Source organism: Chenopodium album, chromosome 13, assembly GCF_948465745.1.
Source record: "Chenopodium album chromosome 13, dcCheAlbu1.1, whole genome shotgun sequence".
NCBI lineage: Eukaryota > Viridiplantae > Streptophyta > Magnoliopsida > Caryophyllales > Amaranthaceae > Chenopodium > Chenopodium album.
This window is the reverse complement of record NC_137846.1, coordinates 14,352,071-14,367,333: the sequence shown is the minus strand read 5'-3', so window position 1 is coordinate 14,367,333 and position 15,263 is coordinate 14,352,071. Positions and strand designations below refer to the sequence as shown.

The 15,263-nt window shown below is 37.8% G+C and overlaps 1 protein-coding gene across 1 annotated transcript; it reads left to right on the top strand.

The window, feature by feature from the left end:
• Positions 1-11,104: 11,104 nt before the first annotated feature.
• LOC145575259 (uncharacterized) lies at positions 11,105-15,263 on the top strand. Its single transcript, XM_081633150.1, has 6 exons — positions 11,105-11,108; positions 11,398-11,488; positions 11,689-11,793; positions 12,120-12,181; positions 12,277-13,158; positions 13,324-15,263. Exons 1-6 carry the CDS (start codon positions 11,105-11,107, stop codon positions 15,261-15,263), a joined length of 3,084 nt encoding a protein of 1,027 aa, XP_081489276.1.

Genomic DNA, 15,263 nt, shown 5'->3' with positions numbered 1-15,263 from the left:
CGAGAACGCCTAATAGATGGAGTCCGAGCAAGGAGTAGAGCTTAGGGGAATTGCAAGAATGCTACGGACATCATCTTTGTTGAACAAGCTCTCTACACGTTGTATGTCCCATTCACAAGAGGAGTGGAGAATTAAGTCACTAACAAGAGAAACATTGCCAGAATTATTTGGGGTAGATATGAACCAGCTATCACCATAGACAACCCAAGGATCGTTCCAAACATTAACCGAGGTTCCATTGTCGATTCTCCATAATAACCCCTCCATAATTAGTGACTTAGAGGACCAGATACTTCTCCAAGAGAAGCTTCCTCCCACTCCCAGATTAGCTTCAAGAAAGCTCTTCCCCGCATAATATTTGGCGCCCAGAACTCTGCTCAAAAGGGAATTCGGATTGCTAGTCAATCTCTAAGCTTGACGTCCCAAGAGGGCATCATTAAAGACTCTTAAATCCCTGAATCCCAACCTCCCAAACACCTTGGAGTACACAAATCACTCCAACTTTTCCAATGCACTTTTCTATTAGTCGCATCATGTCCCCACCAAAAACGAGCCATCATAGAGTGAATATCATCAATCACCCCGGCCGGGATTTTATACAAACCCATAATGTAGGTGGGGATGGCCTGAATCACAGACTTGAGTAAAATTTCTTTCCCGGCTCTCGATAATAATTTTTCCTTCCACCCGGAGAGCTTTTTCCATATCCTATCCTTGAGAGTTGCGAAAATTAATTTTTTCGATTTCCCGATAGTAGTGGGAACACCCAGATATTTGTCATGGTTGTTAACCCATCGCATATCTAGAATTCCAAGTAATTCCTCTTGCAGAACGACATCCACTCCTTTACTGAAAGAGACCTCCGATTTTTCATAGTTAATTTTCTGACCGGAGGCATGCTCATATGTGTTGAGAATTTCAACAATTTTTTGGCACTCCCTTCAGTTGGCTCTTGCAAAAAGAAGACTATCGTTTGCAAATAAGAGATGGGAAATAATAGGACCTCTACGGCTAGCTTTAGCTCCATGAATCAAACCATCGGTTAATGCTTTCCGTAAGAGTCCTGAGAAAGCATCAGCTACCAGAATAAAAAGATACGGGGAAAGAGGGTCCCCTTGTCGAAGACCCCTAGAGGGGGTGACTGCCCCACACACATTACCATTGACAATAAAGGAATATTTAATTGTAGTCACACAGTCCATAATTGTCTCCACCCATCCACTAGCAAACCCCATTTTCAGGAGTAATTTTTCAAGAAAATTCCACTCAACTCTGTCATAGGCCTTACTCATGTCTAACTTCAAAGAGATTGTACCTATTTTACCTTTACTTCTCGACTTCATTGTATGAAATAATTCGAGAGCAATAAGAGCATTATCAGTAATGAGCCGACCCGGAATAAAGGCACTCTGATTCTCCGATACAATGCCAGGGAGAATCGATTTCAATCTCATCACAATGACCTTTGAAGCAATTTTATACAATACATTACAGAGAGCGATAGGCCTAAATTCAGTCATCAAAGTAGGGGAGTTCACTTTCGGGATAAGAACAATGTTAGTATTATTTACAGAGATCATAGATTCATTACCCTGTAAAATATTACTAACGAGCCTGAAAACATCATTACCAACAATATGCCAGAATTTTTGAAAAAATATAGCATGCATACTGTCTGGTCTCGGGGCTTTGCAGGGGTGCATTTGTGAAAGAGCGGCAAAGATCTCATCCTTCGAAAAAGGGCGCATGAGCTCTGCGTTGATATCGGGAGTAATAACCTCTTCAACGGAATCAAGAACAAAATTGCAGGCTTCGACTGAGGGTGTTCCTGCTGTGAATAAATTTTGGTAGAAATGTTGAATGATTTCTTCAATGTTCTCTACCTCTTCTCGCTAAATGCCATCTGTATCGAAGAGACCCACGATCTCATTCTTCTTCCTCCGTTGAGATGCTTTATGATGAAAATACTTGGTGTTACGGTCCCCATCCTTGATCTCTGATGCTCGGAACCGAAAATACCAATAAGCCTCCTGTTTATCATAGAGATTGTCAAGTTGCTTCTCCAGCTCAGAGCATCTTGCTAAAGACTCATCTGACACCTCCTCTTCATGCGCCTCCTTGAGAGATCATTCTAGAGTGTCAATTTGCCTCTCTAAGCCTTGAAACTTAGTTTTACTCCATGCTTGAAGATCACCAACCACCTTTATTCAATCCTCCACACTACCTAAAGAATCCCTCCAGGCTCCATGAACAACCGCCTCACATTCACCATCTAGAAGCCAGCAAGTTTCGAACCGAAATCTATTTTTCTTTTTTTTCCGCCTATGAGACCCAAAACTGAGAAAAATAGGTGAGTGATCCGATTTGACTCGAGCAAGGTTTTCAACAGTCATTTCAAGAGATAAATCAAACCATTTACCATTAGCCACAAAACGGTCAAGTCTTTCCCGGATGAGAGTTTTGAGAGTCAATCCCCTCTCCCACGTAAACCACTGGCCACCATAACCTAAGTCACACAAGTCACAGTCTCGGAGAGAGTCACGAAAACCAGACATTGCTCTTCTTTCATTGTCAACCCCTCCCAATTTCTCATCATAGGACAAAATTTCGTTAAAGTCACCACCAAACAAGATTGGTCCTTCAAAACCGTCACACAATTTTCTAATTAAGGTCCAAGTTTTGTCTTTATTACCAGCTTCGGGCCAGCCATCTAAACCAACAAAGCGCCAACACACACCCGAGCTATTCTTCACATCCCCACAAATGTGATTATTAGAAAAAGAAACTAGAGAAAAATCAATATTGTCCTTCCAATACATGCATAAACCACCCGACCTACCATTACTACTAACACCAAAAGCATACGAAAAACCAAAATAAATTTTATTATTTTCAGCCAAACTTTTATTAATTTTTGTTTCAGACAAAAATAAAATATCACGGACTAAAGACGTGCACCACTTACGTAGTGCTCGAACTGCACGAGAACTAGTAAGGCCCCGGCAGTTCCAGCATAAAGTACTCATTGTGAGGGGCGGGGTTGATCCATGTCAACCTTCGCCGGACTAGAAAGATTGAACAGTCACCCCAGGGTTTGATTTAGGTCGCTTCCCAAGAGATGTCTCATTCGACTCCACCTTATCAGCATGATCTGTGTGCTTCCTTTTGCCAGAAATAGCAAGTAGTACATCCATAGTAGTATCAAAGTCCCTGTCATAGCGTCTCCAAGTTTTACCCACCATAGGTCCTGTTCTTCCTTTCTTTAGAGAGTCATCTCCCTCTAAGACTGAGGGAATTGAAGGAGAGATCACAGAGGGAAAGTGATCTGCAATTAAAGAAGAGGTACCAGGACCCTCTATAATACTCTCATTATGTTGCTGTGAGGTAATCAGGGGCGCAAGAGCAGCTTTAGTGCTCACTTCGGCTTCTTTTGTAGTAACCCTCTCCATGTCCTGATGCACCAAAGCAGGGGTCTTCACCAGAGAATCACTACCCAAAGTCATAGTTAGCGAATCGAAAAGTTTGCGGGCAACACTAGGAGGCCTTTTCCGAATGACTCTAGGATCACTATATCCTGGCAGTTTCGTGGGGTGGTTAACTTTGAGCTTTGATAGCCATGACTTCTCCTTCTCGCGCTCAAAGATCGAATATCGAGTTGGCTTTTTCGAGGAAGCTCCTAGCCAAGGTCCATATTCATAGACTACTCCCTTCTTGATCTCCTCCTCCTCTACATGCTGGCATTCTATATCAGTATGATCCATTCGGCCACAATAATAACAAAAATTAGTGAGTCTCTCGTATTGAATACTACCCCATTTCGAGGACCCCCTACCATTAACGACCTTGACTCCTCTGCGTAAGGGCTTCCTGATGTCCACAAGGATTTTAACCCTCATGAATTCATCCCAACCTAGAGGGTCTGCATCATCGAAATCAAGAAAGCCACCCAAATGTTCCCCAATCTCATATGCAAAGTCAATTGATCTTTTGTTGAAAGGAACATCCCTGATTCTAATCCAAAAGGGGGACGAAGAAAATTAGACCTCAGAGGGTTGCTCGTCTCCACCTATTTCAGTCAAAATCAGCAATTTTTTGTCAAAGAACCATGGGCAGCCATCCTTAACTCTGTTCTTATCGTCTTCGCTGAAGAATTGGAAAACAAACAGGTTGGTTTCCACCATTCTAATCGCAACATTATCATGAATTTTCCACACGTTGAGCAGGGTGCGTTTCATGGCTTCAACATTGAAAGGCCTCCCTTTCAATAGCTTCCCTACTAGTGTCAAGGAAATTTTGGTTTTCGTTTCATCGTCAACACCATCAGCAATTTTGTCTCCTAAGACCTTGTTTTCGTCCTCCGTCAAACTCAAGTTCTCTAAATCCACTAGTATTTTCGACTCCATAGGGCAATCAATTGAATCAGGCGAGAAAAGCAGCAGAATTGGGTCGAAAAAACAGGGCAAACCACCGGAAAACTGACTGAACGGAAAAAGCCCTAGTCGAGGGACGAGAGCAGACCCTAGGCGAGGGACTCTTACTTTTTATTCTTACCTCCGGTTCTTATTACTTGCAACAAAGGGGTATTATTTGTGAGACATGAAGTATTCGTTTGTTGCGAGTAATAAGAATCGGAGGTAGTATATTAGTTATATGATTTGATCACCGCATGATTAGCTATTTTAAGTTCTAACGTAATTAAATTCTTTATTTATGCGGTGTATCAATTTTCATAATTTGGGAATATTATTCCGTCATTATTTTGAAATTGTCAATTTTCGAAATTAACACACAAAGTGTGTATAAGGCTAGTAGTAAATATTTAAAGATAGTTATCTTTGTTTTTTAGTAATAAAAATTATGTAAAAGTGAAATATAAGAACAACTTTCAAAACAAAAGAGTTTTTCGTATTACTATTACGTAGCACCATATCGTGTAGCGTTATGAAAAACAAATTAGAGACATGAGGGAGGTAAGTTTCAATACTTCTTCAACGCCCCTCCTCTTTTATATTAGCAGCCCGTTTGTTTGTGGGGATTATTGACGGGATAGAGATTTAAAATCTCTCATGTTCCATTATCCCTGTTTGTTTGAGAGAATACATGTTATCTCATATAAAATGGATGGAGATAGAATAGGGGCTTATACATACATTGCCTTATCATTTCTATAACAAAGGGGGGCAGCGAGCATATAAGGATTGGAATAAAAATTGAAATGTAAAAGATAATTTTAACCTTTATGAAAGAGGAGGGGAGAGGAGAAAGGATAGCTAAGTAATTTTACTAGTATCCCAATTGAATTCCTAGTTCATACAAAACAAGCGAATAATGTAACATCATTTCTATCATCCCACTTATTATTTTTTTTCCCTTTCCACTGCACCTTCTTATCCTCAATATCCCTATCCCTCTTCTGCTTGATTATTCGCTTGTTTTGTAATATATATATATATTTTTTTCCTATTTGGTTAACACTTTTGCTTTAATTTTTTTTTTTTAAAAAATACACTTTAGTAATCCTAACTTTACCGCTTAATTTACTTTGAATAATCTCAACTTTTGATTATTCTGCAGTAATCCCTCCACCCCCGAACCAGCCATAGCCAAAACCCCCGCCTTAAAACCGCCACTCATAACCAAAATCCTCAACCTACCCCGAAATCCTCCCACTCTCCTCCTTCCACCCCCGAAACCACCCGTAACACTAACCCCAACCCTCGAAACCACCTCATCCCCTATCCCAGAAACCACCAAATAATAAGCAACCCCCTCTCTTTCTCTCTCCTCCATGTGCAGAAAATGTAATCAAAGAGGGTGAGGGGAAGATTTCCGGTGGGGGTGGGGGGAAGGGGGGAGGTCAGAAATGTGGGGTTGGGGGTTGAATACGGTGGTTTGAGGTGGGGCTTGATGGTTTGGGAAGGATGGCCACCAGCGTTTGGTGGCTGGTGGTGGCCGGTGGTCTTTGATTTTTGATTTTTTCCTTTTTTTTTTTGGTTTTTAGATTAAAATATTTTTTGAACCTATTATTAATATGCAATAACAATTGGAAAGTATTTTGTCACACAAACCTCACTCTCATTTCTCACATAACCTTACAAAAACACCACTTACAAGTTACAACGTAACAACATTTCGTTCTTCTTTTCTCACTTTTTATACTCTCCTAGCATTTGTTTTCGTAGCTATTGGAATAAGCATATGAATGGAAGTTGTATGAACGTATGAACTTATATACCGTAATACGTACTAATTCTTTTTGACAAAGAATATTAACTTAAATCAAGGGCTGCTAAAGCAAAAATAATGCATTAACTACCTAAAATTAATGATAGACCAAAGATCTAAAATTTTTATTATCACCAATTAATTGAATAATACGAACTCCATATTAATTATTCACATATGCAAATGATATTTCTCAAACATTGAAATAAATGAAGTTGGAGGTAAAAGGCTTACCAATTGAAATTAACAATTGTAGGAACGTATTTTTCTTGCCTTTGCTCCTCTCCAACTAACTTTGAAGTTTGATGCAAGATAGGCTACCAAATTGTTGAGCACAAACTTATATAGATGTATTAGTGAGTAAAATAATTAAATTTGTAGTTAAATTGAAAGCCATGCAAATAATTTTCCGTATTTTTTTAAAAAACAAAAAAAATAATTGTAGCACTTTTCTCACGCACCCAAAAAAAAAATAAAAAAATAAAAAATAAAATCCTTTTTTTTTTTGTTGGTAAGGAGGACATAAATATTAGTATAAGAGACGTAATTTGGTCTAAAAAAGAAAATCACAAAACGGCCCAACTTTTAGGGTAAGAATGCTAGTGGTAGGTAAAAGATTCAATGAATGAACAAAGGTCATGAAGCTAATGTATCTAGATTCAATGAGAAGATTCAATGAATTTGTGAGTAACTCATGGTGGATGACTACATCGTATAATCCCTATTATATTAACTAAGTAATCCGTACAAAAATTAGCGAAAAAGTATAGTTTGGTCAATGAATATTGGTTAAATAAGGGTTCTTCTTTTTTTCCTTGTCATTTTTTTTTTTTGGCTTTTATATTATTAACTAAGTAACCCCTATAATCCCTCAAAAAAAAAAAAAACAAAAAAAAACTCTATAAGATTAGTGAATAAGTACATTTTGGTCAATGAATATCGATTAAATAAGGGTTCTTTTTTTCCTTGTCATTTTTTATTTGGCTTTCGAGTTATTTACTTATTTAGTACTCCGTAGTACAGTAATAAAGATTAACCAAGCTTACTTGCCACTAAAGTAAGCTCTCATAATGCATCATAGATTAAAAAAAAATTAATTAATTCAAATTAGACAAATATTCAACCATTAGAGTTCTTATTATCCCGTATTAATATTTGGTTTCAACAATCATTTTCAAACATTATTTAGAAGCAATGATTTATGACCAAAATCGAATCAAATATGTATGTAATTCCTAGTCGTAAGAATGATTCTTGCCTTTGTCCAAAAAAAAATAAAAAAAAATTAAAAAAAAAAATAAAAAAAAATGATTCTTGCTGATCATTATACATCATGTCATAAATCATTATACTTGAATTTTATAGTTTGCCGAGATTCATAAATTTGTTTATAATCTATAACCATTATAAAACATGCAAAAGAAATAACTGTACGTGGTGAATAGTACTTTTGGGTGTTATTACATAGATACCCTTAATTTAAATGAAATGCCAAGTTTGCTCTTGCTGCCAGTTGTTTCCTATCTTGCCATCTGTGATGGAAAATCCAGCTGTTCTTCATGCCTTTGTTTGCCTGACAGCTAAGGTGCTTGTTGCTTGTACGAGTAGTTTTGTGTTTTGGAGCTCTGATTCGGTTTTGCTTACTTGCTTAGGTTTGGGTCTTCTGCTGGTTTGTTTTGCGAGCCTTTTGGCTTGATGATCAGGTCTGGAATGGAGTTCTCTTTCTGTGGCGGCTGGATGTTTCAGAATGCCTGGTATGTTTCCGTTGCTCTTTTTGCTATCTAGGCTTTCATTATTTGGATTGTAGATACATTGCAGCTTAGGTTAGGATTATAATTGCTGTTTGATGTTTCTTGCATTGGAATGGCTTACTTGGGCGCCACTGCAGTGTCCTTGTACAAGGAAAAAAAAAGTCCTAATTTTTCTAGGGTTATTGATGGCGGTGCGCTTGTTGACCATAGTCTATATATATAGTCTGAGGGTGTCCATTTTTTTGGACATGGCAAGCGATTCATGCCCAGTAACAGTTTCTTTCTGGTGGTGGGTGATTTGAGTTCCCTGTGCAGAGCCGTTTGTGTGAGAGGTGGTACTTTGTTGTGGATGATATTACATTACTTATAGTACAGTCTTCATTTGTCCATATGTGTTCTGTTTCGGATTCTCTAGCAAATTGAACCTTAAATTACTAACAGATTATTATATGGACTGTGGTACAATGACTAATACTGAATATGCAATTCTACAATGTGTTGGAAGTCTCTTATAATTCCCTTTACAGATGCGTCTATGCTCGTTGAATGTTCATGATAGTGGTTTCAATTTTGTTGTTGTGTGTGAGTGTGCTTTTGTTAATTTAGTTTAGGCTGTTACAATTATGTTGCAGCCTTTGAGAAATGCTGATAAAATTGTCTTCATAGAATGGTTTACATTGTCTTAGTAGTGTGGATATGAATATAATAGGTAGATGGGTTAAATTGTTGTGGTAATAGGAATACCAACAAATAAATTGATTGACTTATATTTTCTTATTTCATTTTTTTGGGGTTACAGGTTCACTGATAGCATTGTTTGTGGTGTTGTTGTTGGACATTTGTTAAAATACTTCTTCTGCTTCCTTTTATGTATTGGATGTTGTATAGTTAATTCAATGTTTTCTATGTGCTGCTTTACTGGTAGCTTGCATATAACAAGGTTTTGTTTATTAATTAAGTGTTTATTTAGTCTATTCCACATGTGACTTTAGGAGAAATAGTAGCTGCTAATTACTGTGTATAGAGGACAAGAAATATCTGTCTGGTTGTTTTAACATGGCATAACTCTTCAATTTTAACTAATGATAGAGTATGAGTAAGTGTTCAGCAATGGTTGCCTTTAATCAAGTAGACAGGGGTGGGGAATCGACATGGACTGGAACAAAGTTGTAGATTTTTTTGGACTTATCAAGTTGTTTCCTCTATATGCCTTTTAAAATTTAAAGTTTCCTTTTGTTATAGAGCAACAATGGCATGGTTGTGCTTTGGTGGAGTGTATGTGGCTTTTAGAATACTTATTTACGTCTGTGTGTGTTTTTTTTAAAGATACCCGTACTTTTTTTCTATCTCTTATGTGATTTCTCTTTGTTTGCATTGTAGCCTTTCTTTTGTGATTAGATTTTCTATTAGTGGAATTTTATTATATTTTTACAGTTTTGTGTGAGTAGGGCTCAGTGGCGTTGTTTAGGAGAGAAAGCCCTTTCCTGTTCTTAAACAATTTTGGCCTGAACATCGCTTTTGCCATTATAGGTTATGGCTAGACGATCAAACAGAGTTTTTGTTCCTTTTCAGCCTCTTTTGGAAAAGGTTGTTGCTTGGTTGCAGTTTCCATCACCGGTCTATGGATTTATAGATGCTGCTAAGAATAATGTCTTTGTGCGGGTTAATAAGCCAAACTCTCGTACAAAGTTCATTTTCTATGGTGGAGATGCCAGTTCAGTGGAAGAGTCTCGTGAAAGAGCGGCCCACAAAGCTGTGAAGAGATTGATGTGTCGGTTTAGTGTGCGCGTGTCTGATTTCACTTATGAGCGCATTAAGATGTATCGATTGTGTGTCAAATTGTATAGGAATAGATGTGCTGAGTTGGTGCAGGACAGAGAAGATTTAAGTCGCATACATGCAGAATGCAGTACAAGGGAGGATGCATCGTTTCATGATGTTCATGTTTCATTGGATTTTGCCCAGTTTCTGGGAGTCTTAGTTAGGAAGACTGGTGTTTCTGTGACAGGCATTGAAACCACTAGATTAGAAGAACATGGCTATATGTCTTGGTTAATGGTGACCTCCATGGAGTGCATTTTCAGTGATCTCCATGGAGTGCATTTTCAGTGACCATGGAGTGCATTTATGAATATGTATCGTTTCATGATCTCCATGGAGTGCATTTTCAGTGACCCCTGTCCTGAAGTGTACATTGCTGAGCAGTGAGTTGCAAAGAAAGCATGTTTCTTTATAGCTTCTGTTTGCAATCTAGAAATAGTTGATGCTAACTATGGTGCTGCAGCAAAGATCAGTGGAGAATGTTCTTTGATAAGGGAGAGGTATTTGATTTTGAAGGGTCATCTTGAATGCTTGGAGAGCAGTTCAAAGCAAGCTGATTCTGTTAATGGCTTAGGTAATGATGCATGTGTGACACCAACTGATGAACCAAATCAAATTCCAGTCTTAGCCCTCCCACCAAGTCTTCCGGCTAAGCGCAGGATTGATAGGAGTGAGCCATCTACCAGTGGTGTGGGAGTCCAGATTCCTGACAACCTTGTTGCTGGCCTGTCAGATTTAGAGGCTGTCTATAAATGTGCTAGGGTTGAATAGCTATGTTTAGTATGTCTAACTGCCTTTTGGATTTAGGTGATTAAGGGTATGTAACCAGATGTTAGTCCTTTGGTTAGGGTATAGTAAATTTATTAGGCAGCTTTTGTCCATTATTAATAGATGTATGAAGCATATGTAATAGATGGTATCCTGTTGGTGAAATCCTGTAGCTGAATCCTTTTCATGTAATGATGTTCCTACTTTGACTGTACTGCCTACTATGGCCTCTTTTGAATGAATGCAGTTCTTTTGCGTTTCCTATTTTAGTATGTAAATTGTTGTTCTTTTTTCCTTTATGTACCCTCTTTGACTATGGCCTCTTTTGAATGAATGCAGTTTTTTTGCGTTTCCTATTTTAGTATGTAAAATGTTGCTCTTTCTGCCTTTATGTACCCTTTCAGAAAGGGTACTTTTGTTCATTATTGTCTTATGGTCATGGTTTTCTGTTTTTACAGGTATTACAGATTTAATCTACAGAAGGTTTTGGGAAATCTTATTACGTTTCAATTCTTCGAAACTGCTCTGCAGCAGTAACAATGGGTACTGCCTTAGCTGAAATTATTTCCAGTTTATCTTGGTTTATATATCTGTGTTTTTGTATCGTTTCTCCCCTACAGTATTTGCTATATATTGTGTGTTAGATTGTCGTTATGGCATTCCTCACCTATCTCGGAAAAGCTGTAGTAGATTGAATAGGGCAGCGCAAAGAACATCACAATCAGCGTTTGCTAGGTATATAGCTTCATCAAAAGTTAGACTATTTAGGATAGCCAGTATTGTGTTTGTGAAAAAAATGACTTCACCTTTATTTGCAATCTGTCTTTACTAGACACTCAATGTGCTGCTAAACGCTCTCGACAAAGTTCTACCTCAAAGCGACAAAAATGTATACAGGAACTAGCTATGCCACAGCTAAATAGGTACACTATATTCATTGAAGTAGGCGTCTTTATGCTTATCAGTGATGTGATGCATATATGATCATCTTAGTAATTAGCCCAGCATCATTTATGGGTATATTATCATCTTTATGCTAGGTATATAGCTTCATCAAAAGTTAGAGTATTTAGGATAGCCAGTATTGTATTTATGAAAAAAATGACTTCACCTTTATTTGCAGTCCGTTTTTACCAGACACTCAGTGTGCTGCTAAACGCTCTCGACAATGTTTTACCTCAAAACAACAAAAATGTATACAGGAACTAGCTACGCCACAGCTAAATAGGTACACTACATTCATTGAAGTAGGCATCTTTAAGCTTATTAGTGCTGTGATGCATATATTATCATCTTAGTAATTAGCCCAGCATCATTTCTTCTCTTCTTACTGGTCATCCCTTATTGTTGGACTGAGATAAACACGAAGTTTGTTGATGCTTACGAATGGCCATAATATTTAAGAGTGTTTATTGCTTAAGATTCTATAGATGCCGTAGTAACTGTTTGAGATTAGTGGTTGCTAATTACTGTACAGATGGCATAGTAAGACAATATTTGTTCTACTACATTATCGTACAAATGCCATAGTAAGATGATATTTGTTCCATGCAGTGGAGCAGAATCAAGAGTACCTCTTTCTTCTAAAAAGAAGACTAAACAAACTCATGTAGAAGGTAAATAGGTATACTTATTATATACCTTGTATTGTTTATTACAATGTTTCACACCAATTAACTTATACGCTTGTCTTTTCTTGTGTTTCTGTTAGATATCCTTGGTGCTGCTACAGATCGACAGCTTCCAATGGAGCCTTTCAGACTTTTTATACCTGTTTTTTGTGACAAATGCGGTGCAAAAAAATTTATGTTTGAATCCTTGCATTTCTGTTGTGGGAATGGAGATATTACGATAGCTGCAAATGATTATCCTCATGAGCTTGTTTACTTGTTTACTTCAAAGGATGAAGGTGCTGTGCATTTCCGAAAGTATGCTAGATTATACAACAATTTGTTTGCATTTAGTTCGTTAGGGGGCCATTATTATGCAAACACTTACAAAGGGATTTATTTATTCAAGTTGCATGGCCAAATGTATCATTTTATGCCAGATTTATTGCCTGATGATAGCAATCCCAAGTGCCTACAATTATACTACCATGATGGTCAGCATGAAGCAGAAAATAGAGTGGGTTGTTTCCCTGAAATAAGAGAAGATGTGGTTAGCATTCTTATGCAGGTATCTGAAAAGAATCTGTATGCTATCTTTTTTCGATCTTTACGAGACAGGGTTATTCATGCAGATACAAAAATTGTTCTGAATCGAACCTCGGTACTTGATCAGCGTGTTTATAATGCTTCTGCTGTTGATGATGTTGCTGTAATCTGGCCAGAAAATTATTCATGTAGCAAAAGCTTGGGCCCTCATATATTAGTCACTGGAAAATCTGATGAATCTCACCGAATTTATCATAGTTATGGTTGTTATGATCCCCTTCAGTATCCGTTGTTATTTCCTCGAGGAGAATGTGGCTGGACTCAAGGCCTTAAAAAAAATTCTCATCCAAGTAAGAGATCAGCAGATTCGATTCCAGATCCTATAATGTCTTGTGCTGTGCATACTGCAGCAGATTTATTAAATCAGGAAGAAGCCCGTAAGTAATTTATATTTTATATGTCCTATTGCATATTTTAAGCATGAGCTTGGTCTTGCTTTTTTAAAACTTTTTAAAACTATTTTGTATGTCCTATTGCATATTTGTAATAAGGACTTGGTATTGCTGGTTTTTGTAACTTTTCCTGTCGTCTTTTTAATACAGGTGCAAAGAGGAAAAATACTAAAGCAGACAAGTTCATTTCTGCTAGGGAATACTATGCATACAAGTTGCAAATTTGCCCGAACAACATGATGCTACGAGCAGGTAGATGCTTTCAGCAATACACAGTGGATATGTATGTGAAGATTGAAAATACCAGGCTTGATTACTTCAGAAACAACCAGGAAACAATAAGGGCTGATTTGTATAAAGGTATATTGGATTCACTAGATTCTGGGGAAACTCTTGGTCATAATGTTGGTCGTAGAGTTATATTACCTCCTACCTATATTGGTGGTCCTCGGGACATGAAGAAGAGGTACTTAAATGCTATGGCTTTAGTACAAAGGTTCGGTAAACCAGATCTTTTTGTAACGATTACATGTAATGCTAATTGGCCTGAAATCAAAGCCGAGCTGGCGACTGGTGAGACGGCACAGGATAGGCCTGACTTAGTTGCTAGACTTTTTAGAGCAAAGTTACTTGCGCTGAAAAAGGAAATTATGGAGAAAAAATTATTTGGAGAAGTTGCTGCAATGGTATATGTCGTCGAGTTCCAAAAAAGAGGTTTGCCGCATGCTCATTTCTTAATTGTTCTAAAACCTGAATACAAGCTGAAGTCTCCTGCTGACTACGACAGATTTGTTTGTGCTGAAATACCCGCTGAGACTAATCTTACCTTGAGAAGAATTGTGTTGGCCCATATGATGCATGGTCCTTGTGGTATATTGAATCTTGAATGCCCATGTATGCGAAAGAATGGCCTAAAGCGCAGCTGTAAGAACAAGTATCCTAAGCAGTTTTGCAATGAGACAAGTAACAATAAGGATGGTTATCCTATCTACCGTAGGAGAGAAACTGGGGAAAAGGTAACGATAAGAAATGCAGAATTAGATAATCAATGGGTTATCCCTTATAATCCTTATCTTTCTTTGCTGTTTGATTGTCACTTGAATGTTGAAGTATGTTCGACAATTAAAGCAGTAAAGTACCTATACAAGTACGTCTATAAGGGCCATGATCGGATTTCGTATAATGTTGTTGCTTCTGACAATAATTCTGTAGATGAGATTCAACAATACCAATCAGGTAGATGGGTATCTCCTTGTGAAGCTGCATGGAGAATATTCAGTTTTGATCTGTTTGAAATGCATCCTGCAGTTCTACCTTTACAAGTCCATTTTCCTGATATGCAGACTATTCATGTTTTCCCTCAGGAAAGGCTCTGTGCTGTTGTTTCAGATTCAAAACGGTCAAGAACTCAATTAACTGAATTTTTTGCAATGAATGCTGCTTTCGAACTTGGGCTAGGATATTTGTATGGTGAATTTTGTGAACACTACACATGGCATCAAGGTGACAAAAAATGGAAACAAAGAGTTCAGAACCGAAATTCAGTTGGTAGATTAGCATTTGTCTTTCCTGCAGAAGGTGAACGGTTCTTTCTTAGACTTTTATTGCTAAATGTAAGAAGTCCTAAATCGTTTGAGGATTTACGTACTGTCAACGGTTGTCTGTACCCAACTTTTCAGGAAGCTGCTCTAAAGCTTGGTCTTATAGAAGATGATGATGCAGCTAATTTAACCATGTCTGAAGCATGTGAAACTCATATGCCTGCTGCTTTACGCCGTCTTTTTGCCACAGTTCTGATGTTTTGTCAGCCACGTGATCCTGCTGCTTTATGGAATGCCTATTATACTTTTCTTGCTGAAGGTTTTTCTCATAGGTTTCCAAATCAGATGGTGAGAATACAGCAGCTTACTGTCAAATCAGTGGAACAACATCTTGAAGCAATGGGCAAATCTCTTTCTTTCTTTGGTTTGGACCAATTAATTTCTCAAGTTAGTGATGTGTTCAGGCGTACCAAAGATACTATAGATGCTCTTGATGCACCAATCCCAGAGGAATGCCTAAGCTGTCGTTCAAAGCTCAACTTTGCATAG

What these genes read in the sequence shown, in the direction of transcription:
- LOC145575259 (XM_081633150.1), top strand. An exon ending in TAAACAAACTCATGTAGAAG is followed by an intron (nt 12,182 to 12,276) that starts GTAAATAGGTAT and finishes TGTTTCTGTTAG; the next exon opens with ATATCCTTGGTGCTGCTACA. An exon ending in ATTAAATCAGGAAGAAGCCC is followed by an intron (nt 13,159 to 13,323) that starts GTAAGTAATTTA and finishes TTTTTAATACAG; the next exon opens with GTGCAAAGAGGAAAAATACT.